Here is a 21,465-nt window from a genome sequence, read left to right as displayed (position 1 = left end):
GCAGACTCTTACTAAGCATGGAGCTAACACCAGCTCAATCTCATGACCTTGAGACCCCAAGATCATGACCCGAGCCAAAACCAAGAGTTGGATGCTTAACCCACTACACCACGGAGGAGCCCCCTGGCTATTTCTAGAAATGTAAAAGTTAGTGATTTCCCTGTTACCATAATTACTTCCTAAATATTTTATCACAATAGTGACCTTTTATTTTCTTTCATTTTTCCCAACAGATTAAGAAGTTTGTAAAAGCAACAAATGGAAAATTCCAACAAATAAAGTAATCCAGAAATAGCTCATCATCTCTCATCAGATAAAGAAGTTTTGAGACTTGAAAGAGGTTCCAATAAGCTACCTTTTCATTAATTTCTAGATAACAGATTTTGTACGAAGAAGTTGATACTTATTTTAAGATCTTTATTTATTTGACAGAGAGAGACAGAGATAGTGAGAGAGAACACAAGCGGGGAGGAGAGGGAGAAGCAGGCTCCCCACTGAGCAAGGAACCCGGATGCGGAGCTCAATCCCAGGACCATGGGATCATGACCTGAGCCAAAAGCAGATGCTTAACTGACTGAGCCATCCAGGTACCCAAACTTGATAATATTTTTTAAAGTTTTTATTTATTTATTTGAGAGAGCACACACACAAGTGGGGGAAAGGGGGAGAGGGAGATACAGACTCTCCACTACACAGGAAGCCCAATGTAGGACTTGATCCCAGGATCCCGAGATCATGACCCGAACTGAAGGTGGACACACAACCAACTGAACCACCTAGGCACCCCAAAAAGTTGGAATTTTTTAGAACAAGAACACTTGCCCAAAAAAGGTCTGCATTATAAAAACCTTTTTAAAAATGCATTTGTTGGGGCACCCGGGTGGCTCAGTGGGTTGGGCCTCTGCCTTTGGCTCTGGTCATGGTCTCAGGATCCTGGGATTGAGCCCCGCGGGCTCTCTGCTCGATGGGGAGTCTGCTTCCCCCTCTCTCTCTGCCTGCCTGCCTCTCTGCCTACTTGTGATCTCTCTCTCTGTGTCAGACAAATAAATAAAATCTTTAAAAAAATAAAATAAAAATGCATTTGTTTCTCTCTCTCTCTCTCTCTCTTTTTTTAATGCATTTGTTTCTTTCTCATGGATCCATGGCATTGAAAATAGCCAACAGACAGGTAAGCTAGAAAAATCAATAACCTGTTTCAAAGAGATAATTTTCCCTTAGCTTAAACATTCACCTCTGAGACTCAACTCATAAAAGAGAAGGCCTTGAAGTAAAACCTTAAATTACCCTTTAAATTAAATAACAGGGAAGGCAAATAACACTTCTTTCCCCTCTCTGAATATGAGATGTCCCTACTTTCTCCCCGTTCTAACCCATCCAGTCTTTGGGCCTTGCTGCACTAGCAGCTACCTCTCCTCTGGCTCCTCTTCCTCCACATAGGATCACGTTTGGGGTGACTGTATCTTAACAAAAGTAAAAACAAAAACCTCCCCTCACGCCCACCTCTCCTTCAAGCACTGGGTCTTTTCTTCTTCAAAATGTAGTCCCCATGCCTCACCTGCATCACCGGCAGCCACAAACACACTCCCAGCCCTGATGACGCCTGAGCCTCTATCCAGTTTAAGTACAGAGAAAGCAGGGGTTTTTTTTTTCCTTCTTGTAATGCAAGGGATTGACTTAAACATTGATTAAGGCGGCATTCACTTCAAAGAGGCATCTATTTCAAGAGGGCTAATCTTGAATAAACACATTGTGAGGGGTGCCTGGGTGGCTCAGTGGTTTAAGCCTCTGCCTTCAGCTCAGGTCATGATCTCAGGGTGCTGGGATCAAGCCTGCTTCCCCTCTCTCTCTGCCTGCTTGTGATCTCTATCTCTGTCAAATAAAAAAATAATCTTTTAAAAAACAGACAAACAGGGACGCCTGGGTGGCGCAGTTGGTTGGACGACTGCCTCCGGCTCAGGGCGTGATCCTGGAGTCCCGGGATCGAGTCCCACATCAGGCTCCCAGCTCCATGGGGAGTCTGCTTCGCTCTCTGACCTTCTCCTCGCTCATGCTCTCTCTCACTGTCTCTCTCTCTCAAATAAATAAAATAAAAAATCTTTAAAAAACAGACAAACAAACAAAAACCACATTGCTAGCCACTTGATTAGATGAAGAGCCCAGGCTGCCTCCCCTCACTGAGGCTCCTTTGTTTTGGAGATCTTGGTTGATTTTGCTGGATGGTCCTTTGGGCCACTTGTTTTTTTCTGTTCCCAGGCTTTAAATTCCCCCTCTTATGTTTTAAATTCACTAATAAAGAGTGAACCCCCAAACTCTAGGCCCCGACCTTCAACTCTAATAAAAGCAGAACCGCAGGCCTGTGCCTGCTCATGCTCTCTCATTCCCAGGCCTGCGTTCACGCACTCTCCTCGCATCCCACACAACATTCTCGCCGCGTGGTTCCACATGTGCTGTGTAATTTCCAGGTCCTGTAAATACTAAACTTTTATTCTTTTTTTTCCCCTTAAACCTTTCTTTCAAACTTTTCTAATGGTAATTGCTGAAGGGTATCTTGCAATCACAATAAAAAGTGCAAGGGCCCATCTACCCACAACAATGCTTAACGCCAGGCTGCGACCAACACAAAACATCCTGAGACTCACAGCTGACTACAACCATGTGAACACCAGCCTTCACCACCGCTGATCTCTCCCATTGCTTCCAACACCACTGACTGACCAGTGAATTCTGTAGCTCCCATCTCTGTGCTCTCACAGTGTACGCCATGGTATCAGTCTCCAAAATCAGCCCCCCATTATACACTCACTCATTTACTCAACAAGAGCTTTTTAGATATCCACTATGGGCCAGGTATAAGCTAAGCGCTAGAGACAAAGCATAAGACAGAAAGCTTCCCATTCCCAAAGAACTTCCATCCTACTGACAGAGAAATAACAAAGAGCAAATAAGAATTCCAGATCAGGGGCGCCTGGGTGGCTCAGTGGGTTAAGCCGCTGCCTTCGGCTCAGGTCATGATCCCGGAGTCCTGGGATCGAGTCCCACATGGGGCTCTCTGCTCAGCGGGGGCCCTGCTTCCCTCTCTCTCTCTCTGCCTGCCTCTCTGTCTACTTGTGATCTCTGTCTGTCAAATAAACAAAATCTTTAAAAAAAAAAAAAAAAAAGAAAAAAAAAAAAGAATTCCAGATCATTACAGAGCTCTGACATAACCACGTGGGGTGCCATTAAATCTCAACAGAGAGACCCACTCTAAGCAGGGCAATCCGAAAAAGTCTCTCTGAAGCTAAGTCCTAAAAGAGTGCCACCCGGTCAAAGCCAGGGGAGAAAGAGTGAGGAAGAGCCAGGCACAATCAAAAAGTACTGGGGGAGAGAGAGGCTAGTATAAGAATAAGCTTAACAAGCAAGGAGGGGTAGGGCTAGAGAGAGAAGGTAAAGAGAAAGACAGGGACCAAACCCTGCAGGATTGTACAGACCACAGAAGATATGTGGATTTCATTCCACTTTCAGTGAGGGGATTTAACCTGAAAAATGACGCGATCTGATCTCCATTTTAAAAAATCTCTCTTGGGGTGCCTAGGTGGCTTAGTCAGTTAAGCATCTGCCTTTGGCTCAGGACTTGATCCCAGAGTCCTGGAATGAAGCCCTGCATCAGGGTCCCTGCTCAGCAGGGAGTCTGCTTCTCCCACCGCCTCTATCTGCCACTACCCCCTGCATATGCTGGCTCTCTAAGAAATAAATAAAATCTTTAAAAAATAAAAACAAAAAAAAATATCTCTGGCTACTAGGTGGAAAATGGACTGGAGAGGCAAGCAAGGTGTCTGAGAGAAGGAACTACTGTGGTTATCCAAGCACAAAAGGAGAGCCAGGGTCTAGACTGGGTATGACACTCAAAGCACAGCAAGAAAAGAAAAAAACACACAAACTAAACTTTATCAGAATTTAACACGTGTCCTTCAAGACTGTAAAAGGACAACTCACAAAATAGGAAAAAACATTTGCAAATCACATACTGGGTTAGGAACCAGTATCTGAAATATGTAAAAATCTCTTATATCTCAACAACAAAGACACCCCAATTTAAAAATGGATAAAGGGGGACGCCTGGGTGGCTCAGTGGGTTGGACCTCTGCATTTGGCTCAGGTCATGTTCTCAGGGTCAAGGGACCGAGCCCCGCAGCACCGGGCTCTCTGCTCAGCAGGGAGCCTGCTTCCTCCTCTCTCTCTCTCTGCCTGCCTCTCTGCCTACTTGTGATTTCTGTCCGTCAAATAAATAAATAAAATCTTTTTTAAAAAATGGACAAAGGACCTGAATAGACATTTCTCCAAATAAGATATACAAATGGACAAGCACATGAAACATTATTTCTCATTAGGGAAATGCAAATGAAAACCATAGTAAGATACACTTCACACCCACCAGAATGGCAATAATCAAAAAGACAAAGGTGGGCAATGACATGGAGAAAATGAAATCCAAGTACACTGGCAAGAAGGTAAAATGGTTCAGCCACCATGGAAAAAAGTTTGGCACCTCCTCAAAAAGCTAAGCTAAGAACTGCCATATGACCTCACAATGCTACTCAAAGAACTGAAAACAGGTACTCACACAAGTAAATACACAGGTATACAAGACCAGCACTCTTCATAACAGCCAAAAGGTAGAAAATGCCCAATGCCTATCAACTGATTAATGGATAAACAAATCACAGTATATCTCAGGGTCCTGGGATCGAGTCCCACATCGGGCTCTCTGCTCGGCAGGGAGTCAGCTTCCCCCTCTCTCTCTGTCTGCCTCTCTGCCTACTTGTAATCTCTCTCTGTCAAATAAATAAATAAAATCTTTAAAATAATAATTTGATGAATGGATAAACAGAATGCAAATTATTCATATAATCGAATAGCATTTGACCATAAAAGGGAATGAAGTACTGAGAGATGCTGTAATATTGATAAACCTTGAAAACATCATGTTAAGTAAAAGAAGCCAGGAACAGAAGAACACATATAATTCCACATACATGAAGTGTGCAGAATAAAAATCCATACAGACAGAAGATAGATTGCGGGTTGCCAGGGGGAGAGGGAGAGATGAGCAGTGACCATAATGGGTATAGGGGTTCTTTTGGGGTATCGAAAATGGTCTGGAATTATACAGTGGTGATGGTTGCACAACTTTGTGAATGTACTAAAAACCACTGAATTGTGTTCTTAAAAAGGTGAATTTTATGTATCATATCTCAATTATAAAAAGAGAAAGAGAAAGCAAAACAGAATCATCAAACATATGGAATCAAAGCTAGTACAGTGGAGGTAAATAATTGAAGGTAATAACTGCGGTATTTCATAGAGCTTGCAAAAAGATGAATGTAAGGAGTGAGGGGAGAAAAAATAAGTCAGAGTCTACTCTCATCCCCATCCTAACTTAAGTCTTCAATCTTGGCATTTACCCACACTTTTAAAAACCAGAATGTCAGAGGTCCCCAGGATCATGTCACAGCCCTATTCTCTTCGACCTGGATAGCCTCATCCACTTCCAGACCACACTGATAGCTTCCCACACCTCTCTTCCAGTCTTGACATGCTTCCTGGTTCCAAGCTTGTTGTTACTATGGCTATTTCCACCTGGCCACCCTGAAAACCTATCAAATTCATGCAACTGATCCAACTCTGTCTTCCCCTTAATTAAGAAAAAAGGTGTGTGGAGGGGTAAACACCTGGGTGGCTCGGTCAGTTAAGAGTCTGCCTTCAGCTCAGGTCATGATCCCAGGGTCCTGGGATCCAATCCTGCATTGGTGGGGGGGGGGAATCCTTGCTCAGTGGGGAGCCTGCTTCTCTGCCTTTGCCACTTGCCCTGCTTGAGCTCTTCCTCTGAAAATAAATAAAATCTAAAAAAAAAAAAAAAAAAAAAGTGGGGGGAAGGGGAGGAAGAGGAGGGGAGGGAGAAAGATTAATCTTAACATTTCTGAGTGGGATATTGTGATATAATAAGAAATATATGTTTGGTCTCTGGCCCTGGTTCCTGGCACAGAGCTCCTAAAACCCTTGGAATTTCCTGAGTGGCCGAGAGGAGTGTCTTGTTATTCCTAATAAGCCCCTATCAACCACAGCCGAAGTTGAAGCTAATAAGGAGGATGGGGGCTGGTTACCAGAGGAACCAACCAGGTGAGTGGAACTTTCAGCCCCTTGACCTCCAGGGAGGGGAGAAGAGCTGGGAATTGAGCTCATCACCAATAACCAATGATTTAATCAATTGTGCCTACATAATAGAACTTCCAGAAAAACTCTAAAATAAATGGGTTCAGAGCTTCCAAGCTGAACACACTGAGATGCTGGGAGGATCCTATGCTCAGAGGGGCACAGGCCCCTTCCCATATACCCTACCCTAGGCATCTCTTCCATTTGGTTGTTCCTGATTGTATCCTTTATGGTAAAAATGGTTTAACAGTAAGTGAAGTACTTTCCTAAGTTGTGTGAGCCACTCTAGCAAATTATCGAAGTCCAGGAGAAGGTTGTGGAAGCCCCCAATTTACAGAGGCTCAGCTAGAAGTACAGGACGCTGGGACTTGTGATTAGCCTCTGAAGTAGGGTCCCATCTTGCACGACTCAGCCCTTAACCTGTGCGATCTGCATTAACTCCAGGTCGTGTTAGAGTGTTGTGAACAGAGAAACAACAGCATTCCTCTACCTAGTATCTTTAGTAACAGCATCATCCCTGTAGTATGCCAAGAATAATACTAGGTTCAACCCAGATGGAGTGTGAGGAGTAAACCCTGACTTTCCTCTCTCCCTCTCCTTCCAAAAGCAAGAAGTCAATAATCCTTATCAACTAAATCAAAATACATATCTCAAGTATACAACCCGACATTGAATGTGACCAGAGATAAGATAAAGGTTCAACCTTCCTAAAATGAATAAAATTGAAATTAAAACATTGAGAAAAGGGCGCCTGGGTGGCTCAGTGGGTTAAGCCGCTGCCTTCAGCTCAGGTCATGATCTCAGGGTCCTGGGATCGAGTCCCGCATCGGGCTCTCTGCTCAGCAGGGGGCCTGCTTCCCTTCCTCTCTCTGCCTGCCTCTCTGCCTACTTGTGATCTCTGTCTGTCAAATAAATAAATTAAATCTTTAAAAAAAAAACATTGAGGGACACCTGGGTGGCTCAGTTGGTTAAGCAGCTGCCTTCGGCTCAGGTCATGATCCCAGCGTCCTGGGATCGAGTCCCACATCGGGCTCCTTGCTCAGTGGGGAGCCTGCTTCTCCCTCTGCCTCTGCCTGCCATTCTGTCTGCCTGTGCTCGCTCTCTCTCCACCTCTCTCTGATAAAAAAAAAAAAAAAATCTTAAAAAAAAACATTGAGAAAAAAATTTCCAAAAATTAGTACTTTTAGAAGAATTTTAATACCCGTGTTACCAAATGTACTGCAAACTTTGTATTCACACATGTTGCTGGTGACTGCATGTGGTGATCAGCACAATCCTTCTAAAAAGCATATGACCAGGGCGCCTGGGTGGCTCAGTGGGTTAAGCCACTGCCTTCGGCTCAGGTCATGATCTCGGAGTCCTGGGATCGAGTCCCGCATCGGGCTCTCTGCTTAGCAGGGAGCCTGCTTCCTCCTCTCTCTCTCTCTCTGCCTGCCTCTCTGCCTACTTGTGATCTCTCTCTGTGGAATAAATAAAATCTTAAAAAAAAAAAGCATATGACCATACAGTACTTAATAAATAACAAATAAAAGTACATTTTCACCTAATAGTTCTATTTCTAGCAATATATGCTAGGAGATCAAGCCAAAAATGTTAAAAAGGCTTGTGTACTCTTTGAGGAAGACATGGTCACAGCAGCAGTGGAGCCTGGGGTGCCGGCTCCTACTCCTGACTCCCAGTACTGGCTCTCCCTGAGGAACAATTCCGTCAGGAAGCTGAATTGCATCCATGGCTCTTAAATGTAACAGAATGTCACCCCTGAACCAGAGGTGGCGATTCACCAAACTACAATTACTGTAACCAGCCGCAACATAAAATCTGTGAAGAAGGTGTATGCTGATCCGATGAGAGGAACAAAGGAAAAGAATCTCAAAATAGAAGGACCAGTTCAGGTGCCTAACAAGACTTGAGAATCACTACTTAGAAAACTCCTTGGGGCACCTGGGTGGCTCAGCTAGTTAAGCATCCAGGTCTTGGTCTAGGCTCAGGTCATGATCTCAGGGTTGTGAGATCAAGCCCCATGTTGGGCTCCACATGGGGCATACAGTCTACTTAAGATTCTGTCTGCCCCTACCTCCCTCTAAAAACATCAAAACAAACAAACAAACTCCTTGTGGTGAAGGTAGTAAGACTTGGGATCTTTCTCAGATGAGGACCCGTATGCAACTCACTGGCTCACACAGTCCTGGGATTGTTAAACAGATTCCTTCCGTCAGCAGAGCCAGGAATCAAGGTTGAAGTCACCACTGCAGATACTTAAATTAACTACCTTCATAAATTATCAATTGCTGGGGTGCCTGGGTTGCTCAGTTGGCTAAATGTATGCCTTCGGTTCAGGTCATGATGCCAGGGTCCTGGGTCAGGCTCCCTGCTCAGTGGGGAGCCTGCTTTTCCCTTTCCTCTGCAGCTCCCCGTGCTTGTGCTCTCTCACTCACTCTCTCCCTCTCAAATAAATAAAATCTTAAGAAAAAATAAATTATCAATTGTTTAAAAAAAAACCCTATACATAAAATAAGTTCATACAAGCAAACAACTGCAGGCAACCTGAAAGGAGAATAATGAAGTAGAGTATAATATATTCACTTGATTTACAAACTGCAGCAAAAAATCATTATGACAACAAAATACCAGCAAAATACATCCAGCAACATATCAAAAGGATTATACCTTACACCATGACCGAATGGGATTTATCCCAAGAATGCAAGGGTAACTCAACACACAAAATCAATCAGTGTAATACATCACATTTAAAAAATGAAGGGGAGGGGCGCCTAGGTAGCTCAGTGGGTTAAGCCTCTGCCTTCGCCTCGGATCATGATCTCAGGGTCCTAGGATCAAGCCCCACATGGGGCTCTCTGCTCAGCGGGGAGCCTGCTTCCTCCTCTCTCTGCCTGTCTCTCTGCTTACTTGTGATCTCTCTCTCTGTCAAATAAATAAAAATAATATTTTTTTTAAAAAATTAAAAATAAAAAATAAATGAAGGGGGAAAGCCACATGATCATTTCAATTGATGTACAAAAAAGCATTTGACAAAACTCAACAACCTATCATGATAAAATCACTCAACAACTAGGAATTAATGGGAATTTCCTCAGGGCACCTGGGTGGTTGGTGGTTCAGTTGGTTAAGCTTCTGCCTTTGGCTCGGGTCATGAGATCAATATTTTATTTATTTGAGACATATATATATATATAGAGAGAGAGAGAGCATGCCCATGAGCAGGGTGGGGAGAAGCAGAGGGAGAGGAAGAAGCAGACTCCCAGCTGAGCAGGGAGCCTGATGGGCGGCTGGATCCCAAGACTCCAGGATCATGGCCTGAGCCAAAGGCAGACGCTTAACCAACTGAGCCACCCAGGTGCCACAAGGATGCCCACTTTAGACAACTCTATTCAGGATAGTACTGGAAGTCCTAGCCACCGCAATCAGGGAAGAAAAAGAAATAAAAAGGCAATCAGATTGAAAAGGAACAAATAAAACTATTCACAGATTATTACAGGATCCTATATACAGAAAACCCTAAAGAATCCAGAGGTTGCAGGGTATAAGATCAACACACAAAAGTCAGTTGTAGTTGTATACATTCACAATCAACACTCTGATGATAAAATTTAAGAAAACAGGTTTTCTTACAGAAATGGAAAAACTGATCACGAAATTCATATTGATTCTTGATCTTGGGGTCGTGAGTTCAAGTCCCATGCTGGGCATAGAGCTTATTTAAGAAAAAAGGAAAAGAAAGAAAGCAAAGTGGTTGTATTGTGAATGTATTTAATGCCACCGAATTGTATACTTAATAGTTAAAATGGGGGACATCATTTGTGGAGCACACAACTCTTGATCTCAAGGTTGTAAAGTTCGAGCCCTCACTGGGTATAGGGATTACTTAAAAATAAAATCTTTAAAAAAAAAAAAGTTAAAATGGGGCACCTGGATGGCTCAGTGGATTAAATCCTCTGCCTTAGGCTCAAGTCATGATCTCAGGGTCCTGGGATCGAGCCCCGAGTCAGGCTCTCTGCTCAGCAGGGAGCCTGCTTCCCCCTTTCTCTCTGCCTGCCTCTCTGCCTACTTGTAATCTCTGCCAAATAAATAAAATTTTTTAAAAAGTTAAAATGGTTAATTTTACATTATGTATATTTTACTACAATTTAAAAAGGAGGTGTGGAAGAAGGGTGACTTTAGTGATGGTGTGGAGGAGATATGAGTGGGAGGCCTACAGATGCTTACCATAAAAGCCATTCCTAAGACAGGAACAGGGGGGAAGGACAAGATGAGAGAGCCCAGAGAATACTATGAGTGAGTGAGAGACACAGAGAAAGACTGATTCCTAGGTTTATTGCTTTAAAACATAGAGGAAACACAGTGTGACAAGTATGCTAACAACATCAATTTTTGGCATATGAGTTTGAGAGATGAACGAGAGATGACCAGCTGGCAAAATGAGCATAAACACATATCTCTATCAGCAGAGAAAGTTGTGAAGCTATAGTTTTGATTTTGAAGGTCCAGGTTCAAGGCAAGTAAAAAAGCTCAGGAAGAGAGCTGCTCACTGAAGAAAAGGTAACAATCTAAATTCTGGAAATCATGAACTATCATTTAAAGGGCAGAGACGAGGCCAAGTGGTGGATGGAAAGCCAGGGGAATGAAGACACAAATGTCAAGAGGGAGGGTGGTTCAACAGTGTCAAAATTCTGCTGAGAGAGCCACTAGGGGAACTGCAGAACCATTATTATTAAGCAATTCAAAAAAAAGTTCTGCTAATGCTGTTTGGCCAACTCCTATGTTATGTGGTATACACTGTGGAGTACAAAATGCTGGGGAAAATTCCCAAGGAATTCACTAAAAAAACTACTAGAACTAATAAGTTCAGCAAGACTGTAAGATACAAGATCAATATTTTTTAAAAATTAACTATTTCTACATATTTGCAATGAGCCATCTGAAAATGAAAGTTAGAAAACAATTCCATTTACAATAACACCAAAAGGAATTAATTACTTAGGAATTAATTTAAGAAAAGATGTGTAAAACCTGTATCTGAAAACTACAAAACATTATTGTTCTTTAATTAATAAGATCTTCTTTAGAAGATCTAAACAAATGGAAAAACATCCCATATGCATAGCTCAGATGACTTAATGTTAAAATGGTTATTCTCCAAATTAATCTACAAATTTAAGGCAATCTCTGTCAAAATCCCAGTTGCCCTCCTTGTAGATGTTGACAAACTAATCCTAAAATTCACATGGAAATTCAAAGAACCCCAAAAGCCAAAACAATTTTGAATAAGAACAATGTTGAAGAACTCACACTTACTGATTCCAAAATTACTACAAACCTATAGTAATCAAGACAGTAGTAGTGGCACGCAGACAGATAAGTAGACTGAGAGGGCTCTTTTTGTTTTGTTTTTAAGTAGTCTCCATACCCAGCATGGAGCCCAACACAAAGCATGAACTCACAAACCTGAGATCAAGACCTGAGCTGAAATCAAGAGTCAGGTGCTTAACCAACTGAGCCACCCAGGTGCCCCTAGAATCCTTAATGTTAAAAAGTTAGAATGTAAAATGGTGCATCCACTTTTGGAAAACATTCTGGCAGTTCCTCAAAAAGTTAAACAAGGAGTTACCACATGGTCAAACAATTCTACTCCTACATATATACACCAAAGAGAAACGAAAACATATATCCACATGAAAACTTGTACACATGAATATTCACAGCAAAATTATTCATAATAGCTAAAAAGTGAAAAGAACTTAAATGTCTATCAACTGTTGACTAAATAAACAAAGGTGGTATATCCATACAATGGACTAGTATTCAGCAACAAAAAGGAGTAACAGATTAATATGTGCTATAATACTGATGAACTTTGAAAATATGATGCTAAGCAAAAGCCAAGAGCCAAAGACCATATACTGTATGACTCCATTTATATGAAATGTCCACAACAGACAAATCTATAAAGCACATTAGAGGGCAATGCAGATATTGGCATTCATGGCTAGGGTATTAGGTTGTTTTGCGGGTGATGAAAATTGATTGTTCTAAAACTGATTGGAATGATGGTTGCTCATATCTGTGAATATACTAAAACCACTGGGGGGGACCACTGAATTATACACTTTAAAAGGGTGAGTTATATAGTACGTGAATTATATGCCATATATATATATAAATATATATATGCATATATAAATATATATATGCTAGAAGACCCACAGAAAGAAATGTAAGTACAGAAGCAAATCAAGTCTGGATGCCAATTTATTGTTCTCATGAGGATAGTTACAGTAACTTATTAATACTTCTGAAGTCTTCAGGCTTTCCCAAAAGTTAAATACTCATTATAATACTTCATACTTGGTGTGCTGTTTGACATCAAACACTGTTATTAAAACAAACCAATAACAGGTAATAACTTCTTTGAGTGTTTCAAACAGCAGTTTTATAAACTGAATTGGTAAAAAAAAAAAAATAAAAATAAAAAAAATAAACTGAATTGGTGGTTAGCCATACTAAACAAAATCTCTCTTGCTACATACAGATCCAACTCTATATATCCTAGTTCTTATTTTTGGTATTGTGAGCTTATTACCCTAATGTTCCTAATCACTGGATATGTAATGTATTTAACTTTTTAAAAATTGTGATAAAATATACATAAAACTTACCATTTTTTAAGATTTTATTTATTTATTTGAGAGAGAGAGTGAGAGAGGGAATGAGAAGGGCGAGGGTCAGAGGGAGAAGCAGACTCCCCTCTGAACAGGAAGCCCAATGTAGGACTCGATCCCAGGACTCTGGGATCATGACCAGAGTTGAATGTACTTGCTTAACCAACTGAGCCACCCAGGCGCCCCAAAACTTACCATTTTAACCATTTAAGTGTACTACTCATGGCATTAAGTACATCCACAGTGTTATGCAACCATCACCCTTATCCAATTTCAGAACTTTATCATCCCAAAGAGAAACTCTATACCCATTAAACAATAACACCCTATTAACAGCTCCAGCTAACCTTTATCCTTCTTTCGGTCTCTATGAAATTTACCCATTCTTGGCACCTCATATAAGCAGAATCATATAATATTTGTCTTTTGGTGTCTGACATACTGGATTAGCATAATGTGTTCATGGTTCACCCAAATTGCAGCATATATTAGAATTTCATTCCTTTTAAAGGATGAATAGTATTTCATAGTATATATACATACGACAATTTATTTATGCATTCATCTGCTGATGGGACATGGGTTGTTTCTACCTTTTGGCTACTGTGAATAATGCGGCAATGAACACTGGCATGTAACTATACGTTTGGCTCCCCAGTTTCAATTCTTTGGCATATATACATAGCAGTGAAATTGCTCAATCATATGGTAATTCTTTGATTTTTTGAGGACCTGCCAAACCATTTTTCCACCACATATAGACCATTTTACACTCCCAACAGCAGTGAACAGGGGCTCCCAATTCTCTACCTTCTCACCAATAACTGCAATTTTTTTTTTCATAACAGCCATCCTCATGGGTGTGAAGTGGTATCTCATTGTGTGCAATGTATTTTTAGTCTATTATCTGTAAACAGAAGTTCACCTAGTGTTGATTTCTATAATTATATGTACCACAGCCACGTTAGAGATACAAACAACAAATATTTACATGCCAATAAAATAAAGCATAGAACTATAAAGATTTAAATCAACTGAATTTTGAAAAAGATACCAAAGATGACAATGAATATAGACATAACACAAAACCTATATGCCATTTTACTCATCTGGGACTAATGTCTAAAAGACTAATATGCGTACATAAAAATTTCACAAAGCAAGTTACAGTTTTGTGATTTATAGATATGACAGTGAAACAAATGAGGAGTCACTCCTGAAGTAAAACTTTTATAGACACTTTATCCCTGACAGATCATTGTCACTGTCCCCATTTTAAAGATAAGTGAATCTGGAATCAAAGAGGTTTAACCACTTGTCTTAGACCACAAAGCAAATCTTTGGAAGAGATCTGGAAAATAACAATTTGACTTCTAGGCTTAAGGCAAAAATCTCATAATTTAATGTGCAAAATATCAAAGAAAAACAGAACCATTTCAACTCTTGACGGTAAATAAACTATGGGAAGTTGTCCACAACACTGAAGCTTGACAACAGCAATGACAGATAAGAAACTCCCAGCTAACGCACCTGAATGTGGATTCTACTCAAAACTACATTTCCCGCCCCGCCCCCACCATGCTCTAAGAACACTGAGTCTCTAACTCTGTGTCTGTTTTCATTGTTTTGTTAAATTTTGGCGGTTCAAACGTAGGATAATTCTATTGTTAAACTGACAAAGCCTATGTTGAAGCAAACAAAGAAAATGGAATTTTCTTTGACAACCTTGCCTAAATCAGATATAGAAAGTGTTACTTGTCTTTTTTTCCTGCACCCTACATGCTAAACAAGATAGTTACTGTTTACCCTCACCGAATTTGATCCAATCGTTTTAGCGAAATTGAAATATATATTACGTATATTTTAAGAAATATTTTAAATTTCAATAAATACCTAGAACATTTTAAGAAATCCATGCCCAGTTATGCAGAGGTGAAATGACCTGACTGGGATTTGTTTTAAAATACTTCAGCATGAAACAAGATGGGACCGAGGAGGGAGACGAACTGAACCATAAGAAACTCTTAATCTCAGGAAACAAACTGAGGGGTGCTGGGGGGTCGGGGAGGAGGGATAGGGTAGCTGGGTGATGGGACATTAGAGAGGGTATGTGCTATGGTAAGCGCTGGGAATTGTGTAAGGCTGATGAATCACAGGCCTTCACCCCTGAAACAAATAATACATTGTATGTGAATACAAAAAAAACCCCAAAAACAAAACAACAACAACAACAACAAAAAACAACTTAAGCAAAGCAAAGGAAAAAAAGTAGAGATGAAACATTTGTGACCTATTTAAACTGTTGAATGTGGATGGTGACATATAGTTCTTTTCACCTTTTCGCTCGCTACTTTTGGCTATGCTTAAAGTTTTCACCATAACTTTTCACAAACTGAGTGATTTCCAAGCGAAGTTACTGTCCTGGTTATCGAAGACAAGTCGGCGGATACGAACGTCTTAGTCTTCGGAACCATCCCGGCGAAGGGTCCCCCTTCCCCGCAGAGGCGAGGCCGCCGTGGGCTCCGCGCCACCACGCGGGCCGAAGGCGCACGTTTTCTCCCAGGCTGAATCTGACAACTCCCTCGGTGCGCTCCCGAGCTCTGAGGACCGCCCAGCTCCGCTGGGAAGTGGCGCACGCGGGACTCACGCCCGCGGCTCGGGGAAGCCCGACAAACTCCGCTCGCGGGCTCCAAGGTCCCGGCCCAGTGTGGTCGGCCCCCGCAGCCCCTCGAGACCGCCGCTGGAGACCCCCGCACCGCCCCCTCCGTCCCCCCACCACGAACGCCGGCCCAACCCGCCGCCTACCATCCAGGTCCTCGTCGTCCTCCGACTCGGTGTCCGCCTTCGCGTCGGCGACCAGGCCAGCGCCGGGCTCCAGACCCTGGGAGCCGGAAGGAGGGGCGGCGGGCGGGCTGGCGGGCTGCGAGCGGGCCTCGCGCAGGCGGGTGAAGTAGTCCACCGCGAAGTCGACTAGGTCGGGCGGCTGCTGCCGCAGCACCTCCACGGTGTAGCCCTGCAGCAGCTCCGTGAGCCCCGGCGGGATCTGGATGTGGCTCATGCCGGCGGCGGCCGCGAGGACAGGCGGGTCCGGGCCGCCGGCGGCCACTGCCTCCGCGCTCCCTCACGCCGGCCTTTTCGCCCGGCGCCCGCGAGGTCTCCTCCCGCGCGACCCGGCTCTGGCCCTACTCGCGCCGCGCCGCCCTTCGGCCCGTGTGTGTCTCCGGGCCGCACGACCCTGAGCTACTACGGCCGACCTGGTGCCGCCGCCGCTGTCACTGGGCAGCCGCCGCCGCCGCCGCCGCCGCGGGGACCGACGAGCGGGCAGGCGGGACGGGCGGGGCGGGAGCCCGGGTTGTGACGCACGCGACCGCGGGCGTGCGCGCCCCCGCCGACCGCCGGCCCCCAGTGCGCGTGCGCCGCTGGGCCGCCCGCGGGTCCTGTGCAGTCTCGGGTCGAGTCCCGGGAATGAGTGGTCTACTGGGAGTCTTCGGTGCTTCCCACTTAGCCGGGAAGACCTTTCACATATTGTTTCAACATCCGGTAAGAGCCTCCTCTTTGCCAGCACTTGGTAGGCTCCAGGGACACAGCCTAGAGCCAGATAGCCAGACGACGCCTGGCACACACGTTACAACTTCAGTGTGGTTCCGGCTGTCGTGGAGAGCAAGAGGGCGCGCTTTAGGGGGTGACATTCAGGCTGACTCCGAGACCTGGACAGGATCCCACGACAGGAAAATCTTGAGGAAAGCCATCTGAACAGAGAGGGCAGCAAGAGCAAAGGGCTGGTAACAAGTCAGGACCACCCTGGCCCCAGGGTGGAGTGGTGGCGTGACGGTAGGACCTTCAGAAATCTGGCGGGGGGTCTGTGATATGTCAAACAGGAAAGGCGTGATAGATGGTAGGAGTTTCAGTGATACAGTAATTTGAGAGCCACATGAGAGAAATAAGCCTGTTAGAGTATGTATGCTGAGCACGGGGTAAGGTGCAGAGCAGGAATCACTTTTGTGTCTCTTCTCCTCTTAAGCATTCCCACCAGGATTCTGCAGGCCTTTTCTCTTCCCACACTCCACCCTGGCCCCACAGTTTCATGGTGTTGAGTAGACCATAAGGCACTGTTATCCTTTGCCCCTAGGGAGGGGGCATTGGTGAACTGGAGAGGCTAGGCTATTTCCCAAGTTGCCCCCTTCACCCACACGAGATCGAAGGGAATAGAAAAAGGTGATTGTTCTGGGTCACAGTGCTGACAAAAGGCCAGTGGGCATAGGATAGAATCCTGCCTCTCTTTGCTGGGTCCAGACAGAAAGTAATGAGCTATATAGGCTTGGGAACTTCCAAGGCATTTGGGATGGTTAAGCTCCACCAGGTAATTACCCAGTATTAATTAAAATCAGCACTAAGACCTCTCATATTGGCTTGGCACATACCCAGGAGTTCAGTGCTGCTAGGAACTCAGTTTCTGGAAACAGGAGCAACAGATCCGCGCTGGTACAGAAGCCATCCACCCTCTAGGCTAGGCAAGCGTGTGATTCCAAATAGCTGTGTCTCCCTGGACAAGTTCCTTGACTCCAGGGGGAAGTCTTCCACAATTTACTTTGTGAGAGCAGGGATACTGTCCAATTGTTTCCTTTTTTTTTTTTTTTTTTTTTTTTTTAGTATTTATTTATTTATTTATTTATTTGACAGAGATCACAAGTAGGGAGAGAGGCAGGCAGAGAGAGAGCAGGGGAAGCAGGCTCCCTGCTGAGCAGAGAGCCCGATGCAGGGCTTGATCCCAGGACTCTGGGATCATGACCTGAGTCAAAGGCAGAGGCTTTAACCCACTGAACCACGCAGGCGCCCCTCCAATTTGTTTCCTGATGATTCCTTATCACACACTGTTGGAGAAGGTTTATCGAATGAATGAATTCTTCCACACAGCAAGCGGAGTCAGTGAAACTGCTCTACTGACCCATCTCAGAACTAGGATCCTTTTCTTTAAAGTGCGCTTTCTGATATCAGCCTATGAACACTTCATTAAGGATGGGTAGTAAGAAGCTAATGGGGCAGGGCTCATCAACTCTTCTCTGCTCTTTATTTTTTTTATTAAAGATTTTATTTATTTATTTGTCAGAGAGAGAGGGAGAGAGAGCGAGCACAGGCAGACAGAGAGGCAGGCAGAGGCAGAGGGAGAAGCAGGCTCCCTGCCGAGCAAGGAGCCCGATGCGGGACTCGATCCCAGGACGCTGAGATCATGACCTGAGCCGAAGGCAGCTGCTTAACCAACTGAGCCACCCAGGCATCCCTCTTCTCTGCTCTTTAGACCAAGCCTTCCAAGTATTCCAGGAATCAGCCCATACCCAGAAGAACTGTGTGTCACTCCCACTGCACCACCACACCTGGGGATCTGCCTGCTTCAAACAATCCTACAACCAACCCTTTGGTAAGGCAAATTCACAACTCCACTCCCCTACTTGCTCATTCTTCGTTGGTTTTTTTTTTTTTTTTTTTAGATTATTTATTTATTTATTTGACAGACAGAGATCACAAGTAGGCAGAGAGGCAGGCAGAGAGAGGGGAAGGGAAGCAGGCTCCCTGCTGAAAAGAGAGCCCGATGCGGGGCTCAATCCCAGGACTCTGGGATCATGACCTGAGCCAAAGGCAGAGGCTTTAACCCACTGAGCCACCCAAGTGCCCCCAGGTGCCCCCCAGGTTTTATATGTTTTAAAGGGGGACAGGTACCTGTATAGTTAGGACTCTCACCTCAATTACAAAATAAGATAGAGGAAGGCTACTCTGATGACAGAGCTGGGTGTAGGCAGGTTCTCCAGGTCACTTCAAGGAAACTCCCATCAGCCTCTGCCAGGAGTAGGCTGGTTTGCTGTCAGTTGGCCCAAAGCTTGGCCAGCCAGCCAGCCAGCAAACACAGCATTCAAAGGGCATCTTTAGAGCTGGAGGGAATGAGGGCCACAGAAAGCAGGAACCCCATAGCTGTTCCTTATCTCACAAACCAGCCTGAGAGTAAGGATAGACAGCCAGCCTCCAGGCCCTACCTGGCTTCCCTCCCTAGCACCTGGTCCAATAGCAAGGATCCATCTCTGGGAAGCCCTTCTGTTGCAAGTGGAGTCCCAAAGGCCTTCATGAATGCTCATTTGAGCTGTCCAAAGAAGAGTGCCTTAGAGCAAAAGAGAATACCAGGGCCCTGAATCCCACATCTTCTACCCTCACCCTCCTAGGAGTGCCTTCATTCAAGCCTGTCCAGCTACACCACTAGAGGTTACCATGGCAACCAAACCCACAGACAGCAGGTAACCAGGAAACAGCTGCCACCAGTAAGAGATGGTGGGGGACAAGGCAAAAACAGAGACCCTCAGAAGCAAGGGAAATATAGAGCCTGCGGTAGAGAAGAGGCCTGACAGGTGCTCAGCTCCAAGCACCAGTCCTAGGAGTCACTCCCCAGCAGGCAGTCGGAGCTTGCAGAGACTGCCACACCACCAACCACGGGCAGACGCAAACACAATGGGGCCGGTTCTCAGAGATGTTTACAACTAGTAATCACAGTAACACAGGTGGGGCACATGTTTAGCCTGACAGCAGTGGGTCTGGTGAAAATGAACATGGATAAGGTACCAACTATTGTTTCCAATGAAACAGTGGATTTCATGTACTCTTGATAGGTTTATTATTTTAAAGCATTTTTTTTTCTTTCTAGGAGGAAGAGAAGCACCCCAACTCCCCCAGACTCCTCTGGGAGTCTACTCTTGGCCCAGACCTCCCAGTGTATATACCTTCTTCCCTCTGATACCCTCTGCATATTGGGAGTAGAGGAATGGACTCAGCCTAAGCAGCAACACCTCCCCCTTCTCTGCCCAAAAGGGATCTCTAGGCCATTCCACTCCCCTACCTATCTCCTGGAACCTATTGGTGATCTGACCACCCCTGCATGCCAGAACCTCTGGTTCAGTCTTCCCAGCTCATTTAGTATCTACCACCATCAGTTTCTCTTTTGCCTCAGAAGTGTTTATGAGCCTCTTGGACAGAAAGGCTTGGTGAAGTGGGCTATGTTTTCTCTGTCATCACCCAAGCTGTCCTTCAGCCTCTATAATGCCTCCCTCATGTGGCCACTGCCTTTGGTCCCGGAAGTTTGCTCTATTTTAACAAGCATCCATGCCCCAGGATGGAGTTGATTCCCAGCCACCTGTTTCTGCACCTGTGAGTCACCCTCTCCCCAGGACACTGTGTCCCAAGAAAGTATCAGTTTCTGCAGCGGACCTTGGGTCAGCCTCGGAGACCCCTCAAGGAAAGAACAGACCCTGGGAAGCAAGGGAAAGGCTGGCTGGAGAGCCACAGGCCTATATGCTCACCAGAGCAGAGAAAGCAGAAAAGAGAGCCCTCGGGGAACACCTGGTCCTGGGGCTTTCCCAGTACCTGTTGGGACTCTCTGCTACCTGTGGCCTCACTCACAGGCCAGTGGCCCAGCTTTGACCCTGTAGTGCAGACATGCCTCCTGGAGCTTGGGCCAAGCAGTCCCAGGACAGCCTCTGATAGCATCACAACCCTTTCTTCAGGCCTGTGGACACCCAGACATAACTCTGTCATCTGCACTCTATTATCGATCTTCCAATGATCTTGGCAGATCAGCTTACCCGGTCTGAGCATTGGCTTCCACATTCAAAAGTGGGGTAAAAATGCGTGCCCACTAAACATTGAGTTACATGGAGATAAAGTAATAAAAATAGGGGCGCCTGGGTGGCTCAGTGGGTTAAAGCCTCTGCCTTCGGCTCAGGTCATGATCCCAGGGTCCTGGGATCGAACCCCGCATTGGGCTCTCTGCTCAGCAGGGAGCCTGCTTCCCTCTCTCTCTATGCCTGCCTCTCTGCCTACTTGTGATCTCTGTCTGTCAAATAAATAAATAAAAATCTTAAAAAAAAAAAAAAAGAATAAACCCATGGGAAGGTTAGAAAGGGCACAGGGGCTTCAGCCTCATAAGAACTATAGAGAAAGAACTGTGGGTGGAGATGGTATGACCTTACAACAGGAAAATGGCACTACTGTTGCTTCTAATAGGCTTGTTGCAACATTCCACTGGCTGCCCCTCACCTTTGACCCAGTTATACTCTTCTTTGTGCCTGGGTGAGGCTGTTATCACCGGCTGGTTGTTTTAACACCTGCTGTCTGGCTTCTAAATGCTGCCTGTGACAGAGAAATTGTTGAGGAGGCCCCAGCCCTACCCCCACCCTCACCCCCATCACGGACAGCAGAGATATATCAGGAACAGGTGGCATTTCAAAGTGCATCATAAAAAGGAAGTGCCAGCCAGGAGGGACTTACTCACCATCTGCTCTGCTCCCTTCACAAATACGTCTCCTGGGGCTTCCCTATTTGACTTAACACCTATCCAACAACCAAAGGAGTAGAAGAATCTATCACCACTAACACCAAGGAAATGAAACATTCCATTTTAAAATGGAAGCTGTTTCAAAGGGCAAAATAGCCAGACGCAAGGACTGTAAAAGTGATCCTGAGCCATGGGAATGGCTGTCATTTGGCTAGAATGCAAATGCACTCACAGGGGCTTTCAGGCAAAGGCTGAGGTTGCAGGATTATCTCAAGGACAGGGTGC

At 44.8% G+C, this 21,465-nt stretch overlaps 1 protein-coding gene and 1 long non-coding RNA gene across 2 annotated transcripts in view; one reads left to right on the top strand and one right to left on the bottom strand.

The window, feature by feature from the left end:
- PRKAR2A (protein kinase cAMP-dependent type II regulatory subunit alpha) overlaps positions 1–16,162 on the bottom strand; it is a 118,674-nt gene extending 102,512 nt beyond the window's left edge. The window contains exon 1 of the mRNA XM_044253611.1: positions 15,675–16,162. Coding sequence (XP_044109546.1) covers positions 15,675–15,927 — 253 coding nt within the window. The 5' untranslated portion in view covers positions 15,928–16,162. The remainder of the gene's footprint in view (positions 1–15,674) is intronic.
- Positions 16,163–16,321: 159 nt separating this feature from the next.
- LOC122910667 lies at positions 16,322–20,584 on the top strand. The gene is made up of 3 exons (XR_006385261.1): positions 16,322–16,409; positions 18,166–18,285; positions 19,555–20,584. It is a non-coding gene; the product is annotated as an uncharacterized LOC122910667 (long non-coding RNA).
- The last annotated feature ends 881 nt before the right edge of the window (positions 20,585–21,465 follow it).

Source organism: Neovison vison, chromosome 6 (assembly GCF_020171115.1).
Source record: "Neovison vison isolate M4711 chromosome 6, ASM_NN_V1, whole genome shotgun sequence".
NCBI classification, from domain to species: domain Eukaryota; kingdom Metazoa; phylum Chordata; class Mammalia; order Carnivora; family Mustelidae; genus Neogale; species Neogale vison.
This window is presented reverse-complemented; position numbering and strand designations above follow the sequence as displayed.